The following is a 7,893-nucleotide window of genomic DNA, read 5'->3' on the forward strand; positions in this document are numbered from 1 at the left end:
TATAACATTTTAAATATAGATGTTTTTGTAGAATCTGGTTCATCAGAGATTTAATGGTGAACTAAAGTTCATTAGCAGGATTTAAAATGTTTAATTTGATCATTTTCATAATATGTATTTTTTTTTTTAAATTTACCAGAAACTTCAAAATAAATTCTCAAAATGTACTGAAACCTGATTCAGGGTCTGACCACCAGCAGTAACACCACCTTCTGGTAAGGCACGTGACATCAATTTTTAAACTCTGAACCTGCCCACTAGAACCAGTACTGAAAGTATATGGAAACACAACTTGTACTGTGCCGAGCCGTGCTGCACTGGTACTAAAGGTACTAATGCAAAAGGGGCTTTAGCAACACGGTCCCATTAATATCATGGTACGGTTAGCAGCATAGTACTGTTAGCAATGTGGTACTGTTAGCAGCGCGGTCCCATTAATAGCATGATGATAATAATGATCCCAGCAACAGACTATGACTGCCCTCCAGAACCGGATACGGCACACAGACAACATCCAAGTTTTCTTCGCGGCAGGCACTTTTCGGTCCGTGCAGGCAGATGGAAGATGATGGAGACGACCACCATGACAGGCCTGAGCCCGAGGCTGGAAGGGGGCTGGGAACTGAACCACGAAAACTCCGAAAGTGCGTCGCTGTCATACCCGTAGCATGGGTGTGCAGTGTAGGTGCAAAAAAAGTTAAAACAAAAGCAACAGGGACAAAAAAAGAGCCAAGTCGAAGCAGAGCTCCCCTCAGCACTGCCATTCTGCGGTGCACGTGACGTCACATCAAGCTACAGGCAGGCTAAATGGTCAAATAATCAGAATTGTGAGTTCTGTTGAAAGATTATAAACATTTGATAAATTACTTGTTGTGGATGGAGCTTGGAACAACCACAATTTGAAGAAGTACTATTTAGTTGTGATCAGATGGACATAATGTGAAGCGAGATCAGAGTAAACTGGGCAATTGTCTGATCTGAAAATAATCAGTTCATGCAAAAGTTGCCAGCAACATAAATGTGTATAAAACAGCATGAACCGCTATAAAACGTCATATTTGAGCTGTTTGTCTTTTTAGGACAACAATTCACTGTTAGCTTGTCAATCTTGTTAGAATTAAACTTTTTCCCCAAATTAATGTCATTCAGTGAGCTATCTACAACAGGTAGGATATTAATCATTCATACCTTTCCCATTGAACCCTACTTCAACATGATCTTAAGTATATCTTAAGTACAAGTATATCTCACTTATAAGTAAGTGATCTTAGTATTTTGGCAACTCTTCAGTCTTATGTGCATTAGTAAATAATCCAGTGTTAATGTTGCGCTTTTATCTTCATGAGGTCAGTTTAATCAATAATGGTGTAAATCTTGTTTTCTGCTTTAAGTATTCTTATTGTCTTTAGTTTAGTTTCTTCTGAATGGGAGGCTGGTCCAGTTGCAGAGGTAGTAGTTAATTTCTTACACATGTTCGGGCTGCACACCGTTGGCTGCAGAAGAACCCAGGGGACCATCCTGGATGTTTACATCATGCACTTCTCGCAGACTCAGCAACAATGAATTCCTTTAGGTATTCAATATATCCGCACCTAATGTCCCTTTAAGTTCATCATCAACTCTTGATGTTGGTTTTAAATATTTAAAAATAATTATTTTGATTTGTGATGAACGCCTGATTATAAAGTTGTTTTACTAGGAAACTTTTTTTTAAATCCTACATGATAGTTGAAGCTCCAACAAAGTTAAGTCAGGTCATCTGGATGGATGTTGCTGAAACGTTTTGTCCTTCATCCAAAGGGCTTTGTCAGTCTGAGGAGCCACAACAAACTCAGTCCCACAAGCAGCACGCTCACATAGCGGGCCAACCAGTTTGCTGGTGATGAGATGGTTTCTGGAGCCCACCCTCTCCGTCGACTCCTCCGAGGCAGCCATAGCCAAAGTGGTTCAAAACATCAAAGTTCATGCTCAATAATCCAGGTACAAATCCAACAATGTTCAGTCAGGTCATATGGATGGTTTCTCTTTTTATGTTCTTGAAATGTTTTGTCCTTCATCCAAAGGACTTCGTCAGGAAGTCAAAGGGCTTCCTGATGAAGTCAAGTCTTCTTTTCAAGTCAGGTCTTCCTTTCCTTCATCCAAAGGACTGTGACGATGTCAAATGAAACTTTTCAACAACAAAAAAAAAGAAACAGTTCAGATAGCCTGTCTTAACTTTGTTGGATTTTTTACCTGGATTATTGAGCATTAACTTTGAAAGATACACATTTGAAACTGTTTTTAAAGGGTTTGCAACGTTTCTCAGTTTCCTTGTGAGAGTTGTAGGGGCTCACTCTTGGGTTGAAGGGATTCAGAATGTCTTCAGAACATTTGTGCATCATCTCCAAATGATCACCGGCGTCTCAAACCCTTCTCAATTTAGTTTCTGTTCTGGCTTTTTGAGCTCGTCTTTTGAAGAAGGTTTGTGCAGATGTGTTGTTGAGCATTATTCCCGAGTTAAGATTTGTGTACCGATACATTTTTTCTCCAACCTCACACTAAATGTCAAAAAATTGCATTGTTCAAGAGTGAAAGGATAAAGATTTAGTTTTTAAACGCCCATCAAAATGCGGAAATATTACATTATAGTCTCTGCATTTAAACATAAATTTGGATTCATACATCGATGATCTTTACCTGCTTCTTCCTATTTAGGTTGCGGCAGTCACTGGTCCCCTTATCCAGCAGTCACTGTGCAAGAAGCGGGGTACACCCTGGACAGGTCTCCAGTCCATCACAGGGACAGAGACAAACGAGACAAACAACTATTCACTCTCTCACTCACACCTAGGGACATTTAGAGTCATCAATCAGTCTAACATACATGTTTTTGGTCTGTGGGAGGAAATCGGAGTACCCGGAGAAAACCCACGCATGCACGGAGAGAACATGCAAACTCCACCCTTTAAGATCCCCGGCTGGGATTTGAACCAGTGACCTGTTTGTAGAGAGACAGCAGCTCTACCAACTGCGCCATCGTGCCACCCTAAATTCTGATAATGATAATGTATTGAAACTTAAGAATGAATTTGTACCATCGCTAGACAGCATGTTGTGTAATATTTTCATCACCCCAGCTCAAAGGTCAAGGTCACACATCAAGGTCAAAGTTTATATAAAGTCTTTGCATGTCTGAGCTTGCTGTGTAAAAGTATTGATGGATGTATTATGTGCCTGCTGCAGCACACTCGTTTCTTTATGGTCTTTGATGCTGTTGTGGAGAAAGTCCAGATCTATCAGTTTTTACACTGAATTTGTCTCTTATAATAAAAATATTCAGTGATGTCACCTGTGATCAACAGCACCTTTCAGCTAACCAGCTTATCTGTTCTTCATGTGGTTTGATGACATTACATTTTATCTCTTCTCCTCCTCTACAGGCTCTGGGTTCCCTCGGTGATGACCTCACTGCTGTTCCCTGGAGACGCTCAAGCTGCCATGAAGGACCTCTCCTCGTCCTCTCCTCTCACCTCCCTTCTCCACTACTCCTCTTCCAAACCCTCTGTCGTGCCCTTCTCTCAGTCACCCGGTCCTGCCTCGTCGCCCGGGGTGTCGCTGTCGTCGGCGCCGCTCTCCAAACCGCAGCCCTTCTGTCTGCAGACTGGGCCACATCTCATTGCCAGCATGCAGCTGCAGAAGCTCAATTCTCACTATCAGAACCTCGCCGGCGCCTCTCCTGGGCATCCAGCTCCTGGTGGAGCTCCAAAGGGCTTCACACCGCTGGGTACGAGTAACCAGCTCCTGGGGCCACCTGGAGGCCTCGGAGGAGGGAACATGGGAGTCGGGATCAGCGTAGCCGGCCAGGGCACCACAGCGAGCGGAATTATCGACTTTGACCCGGTGGATGAGGAAGTTCTCATGTCTCTGGTGGTGGAGCTGGGTCTGGACCGAGCCAACGAGCTACCGGAGCTGTGGCTGGGACAGAACGAGTTTGACTTTATGTCGGACGTACCGGCCGGGTGCTGACGTACAAAAGCCCAAGCAGGGGATTTAATCAACCAAGTGACGGAAAGCTTCTCTCACGGTTTTGTTTTTCTCTGTTCTCCCTTTCTTGGTTGATACTGAGAAAGCAGAAGAGATGGCGATCAAGAGATACAAGGTGTATTCTTGCTTCTGTTTTCCTTGCATACTTTAAATGTGGACAGGATGTCTTTTTTTTTATTAACAAGGACACCTCGCCTCTTTTTTTGTTGGTTTCCATTTAATCAGAGGTATTGTTTTTGGTATGATCAAACCAGTGATGGTGTCAGCTCTACGTCTTGTATTCTGCTTCTTTAAAAAGACACACGCACAAAAAAAAAAAAGCAGAAGCATTAGCAGAGTGTGTTAAATCTATCCTCTGTCCTCCACCGCTCTTATCACTGTGGCCTAATGAAAACTCGTTGAATGATGTGAGAAGGGCTGAAAGAGACATATGAGCCATCCTGTTAGGAGCTAAACTAAAAAGACATATAAGACGCAGCTGTTGGACTCGGATCCGCTCTTTTCTCAGAGCTGTCCACTCTTGATCAAATCAGTGCGTAAAGAAAATGAAAATTTGAACCACGACTTAATGGGGGATCTGAAAAAAAAAAAGGATGACAAACACTACGCTTCCTGTTTTCCTAATGGACAATATTAGCCTCCGGTCTCATGGGAAGGAGACTCCTGTCTCTTGGCTTTACAAAGATCTGATTGTCTGAGAACTGATAATCTACTTCTTTCTTTTTTCTGTTTGAATTTAGTTCAGCCAGTTGTTTTTGTGTTACTTAAGACAGTGGCTGATATCCATCAGGAGTCTTGGACAAGGAGCGCTTCTATAGCCCTTTCTATACTTTCATGAAAACGATGAGTTAGATTAAGACATGTGGAGTGCTATAGGGCGCGTCACATGAATGCAGCAAATTGTCTGGCTGTGGTGTGCATCAATAAAACAACTGAAGCCTTATGATCATGTAAGTTGTGACTAAATGTATGTTTGGTATTCTGAGATTACACATGCCAAACTGGGACACTCGTTAAGTCGTGCTTTCACCACTTTGTCCTTCAACTTGTACTTAGTGGTTGCCATTTTGGACTGGCGTATGTACCTATGAATATTTGCGTCCATGTCTAGGGTTTGGTTGAGCTCAGGTTTTTCTTGAGATTTTATTTCAGTGAACTCCCCTTGATGCTATGCTCAGGGTTTGGAATGAAGATTAACGCAAGCTACGTTCGGCTTGAGATCAGGTCAAAACTTGGGTACACGATTTTCACTTTTACGTTGCATTTGGATGTTGGCTGCATCCTGATTGCACCCTCATGTGGTTTGAAATGTAATGTGACCGCCGCATGTCTAGAGTTAAAATTAAGATTAAAGTTAAAGCCAGGGGTCTGAGATTAAGGTTAGGATTAGAACCAAAAGTTTTGACGCTAAAGTTAGATTTTGCAGATGTAGGTCTACTCTTAAACTACAGATGGCATCAATGATGTTACTTCAGTAATTTACTAAATCATCAACACTGAGGTGGCTGCTCGGGTTGATAAGAGAAGACCCATGGCCAACAGCTGATATTTTGTATTCACAAAAGTATGAGTACGTTCAGATTAATACTGCAAAAGTACAAAGTGGTGAAATGATGATTTAACCCGAAGCCACCGACTTGATGTCAAAGATCGTAGATGTTATTGCTTTAATCCAAGATAAGAATTTTATTGTTTCCATTTACACACCTTCTGTTTTCTTGGGTTTTCGTCTTGTCCTCTTGAATATTATTGCAGAACAGATCTCATCAGCCCAGAGTAACCTTATTATCATGAGCCTGATGGGGAAGTGCTGTCTGCTGTGTTGTCATGAGGTCTGTTATAGGCTTCGGTTTGTACACCCTTTAATCGAAACACACAATGTGGAGTCAGCATGTCAGTATGCTGGCTAGGATGCTTAAGTTTGCATCAAAATAAAGTTTCAGAGATGAACTTATGGAAAGTAATGCTGTTTTCTGTTTAAAAAAAAAAATATTAGCATCTATACAACTCTTAGAGTGGTTTAACACGCCTTGACAGGCTGATGGGAAAGATGTTGGCTCCAACACTTGAGGTCTTGTGTTAAATTAAAAAGTCTATGTTTTTGTTTACCATTGACCACTGCTTTTAACTAGTTCAGTCAGCAACATCACCGGAACAGCCTTGAACCATTGGGAAATGGACAGATGAGGGTATCCTGCACGGGGAACGCTTTCCCCAGGATCTCGCGGGATTTTAGTAGCTGCAGCGCTTGCACTGCGGCTCATCCTGCAAATGCTCGATTGAAACGGGATCTGTTGCTTGGAGAAGTAGCTTGTGGCATGGGCTTTACCTCGCATTCTTTGAGCTCATCTGAAACCACAGTTTCTCTGAAGCCCTAAGTTTTGACTCACAGGTCAACTTTAGTGCTTTACTTTGAAGACTTTCTGAAAGTGTTGAGTTACATCACAACACCTTTAAATCAGTGCCCGTGTCATACGATACGGTTGAAAGCTTTGGGAAATGCTAACAAAGTCACCTCAAGGTGGTATTATGCTATTCTTTTCTCTCTTCCCCTCCTCAACATGTGAAACTAAATGTTTAACGGTGATTTTTATGTTGCATTACCCAACTGGAAAGCACATGATGCTACTAACACCAATGAGAAACACCGTAAAATACACAGAGATAAAAATATATTTATATTGAAGAGGTCTAATGCTTGTAGTCAAACAAAAAAAGCAATGATAAGCAAGCAGAAAGGCCTGCTACTACGAAAGGCAGGTGATCATGTAGTCGTGCATGTGTGTTGTTTGTGTGTCGGTCTGTTGGGCCATTATCTCATGAACAACCAGTGAACAATTTTTAACAACTCTTAGAAAGAAATCATTGAATGTGCATCTACATCTGATTGACTCTTGAAGCCAACCATGTTTAGGATTACCAACATTTGACACTAACAAAAATGGCTACAATTCAGTCAGTTTTATAGATATTGAGCTAAAATTTGGTGTGGTAGTAGCTGAGAGTGACTTCTAACACAAACTTTAAGGGTGAATGGATCATTTTGTTTATGTAATCTTGTTATATTTCTGCCAAGAATAAAGTTAAGCACAATGGCTCCCAAACAATACACTACACTATTGATCACCGGACAGCCAGTGCTGGTGGTGGTGGGAGCGCTGTGCTGCGGTTCCCTGAGCTGTTGGAGCTGATTCAGTGGCAGATAGAAACAGAAATGGCATCAGGAGCTTACTTCTATGGTGATGGCTTCATACAGCTCAAGGCCACGGAGTCGTCGGACCATAACATGCGTCACGTTCGCTTTCAAACCTCCAGCACCAACGACCTGCTGCTTCTCGCTGCTGGCCAGACCACTTCCTACTGGAGCTTCATGCTGGTCGCCTGCAGGATTGTGCTGCTAATGGGACCATGCTGCTAACAGAACCACACTGCTAACAATACCATGATGCTAATGAGACCATGGTGCTAACTGTACCAGGCTGCTAACGGGACCATGGTGGTAATAAGACCACGCTGCTAACAGAAACACACTGCTAACTACCATGCTGCTAGTAGGACCACAGTGCTAATATGACCACACTGCTGGCAGTACCATGCTGTTAATGGAACCATGCTGCTAACAGGACCACACTGCTAACATAACCACATTACTAACAGGACTACAGGGACCACACTGCTAACAGAGCCACTCTGCTAACAATACCATGCTGCTAATGGGACCACACTGCTAACAGGGCCACACTGCAGACAAGACCAAGCTATTAACAGAACCACATTGCCAACAGGACCACACTGCTAACAGAGCCACTCTACTAACAGTACAATGCTGCTAACAGGACCATGCTGCAAACGACCACGCTGCTAACAGAA

The 7,893-nt window shown here is 42.5% G+C and overlaps 1 protein-coding gene across 1 annotated transcript in view; it reads left to right on the forward strand.

The window, feature by feature from the left end:
* cited1 (Cbp/p300-interacting transactivator, with Glu/Asp-rich carboxy-terminal domain, 1) overlaps positions 1-4,123 on the forward strand; it is a 16,372-nt gene extending 12,249 nt beyond the window's left edge. The window contains exon 2 of the mRNA XM_037682879.1: positions 3,420-4,123. Within this exon, the coding sequence (XP_037538807.1) occupies positions 3,439-4,005 (567 nt within the window). The 5' untranslated portion in view covers positions 3,420-3,438 and the 3' untranslated portion in view covers positions 4,006-4,123. The remainder of the gene's footprint in view (positions 1-3,419) is intronic.
* The last annotated feature ends 3,770 nt before the right edge of the window (positions 4,124-7,893 follow it).

The sequence above is a fragment of the Nematolebias whitei genome, chromosome 1, assembly GCF_014905685.2.
Source record: "Nematolebias whitei isolate Nwh7 chromosome 1, NemWhi1, whole genome shotgun sequence".
NCBI lineage: Eukaryota > Metazoa > Chordata > Actinopteri > Cyprinodontiformes > Rivulidae > Nematolebias > Nematolebias whitei.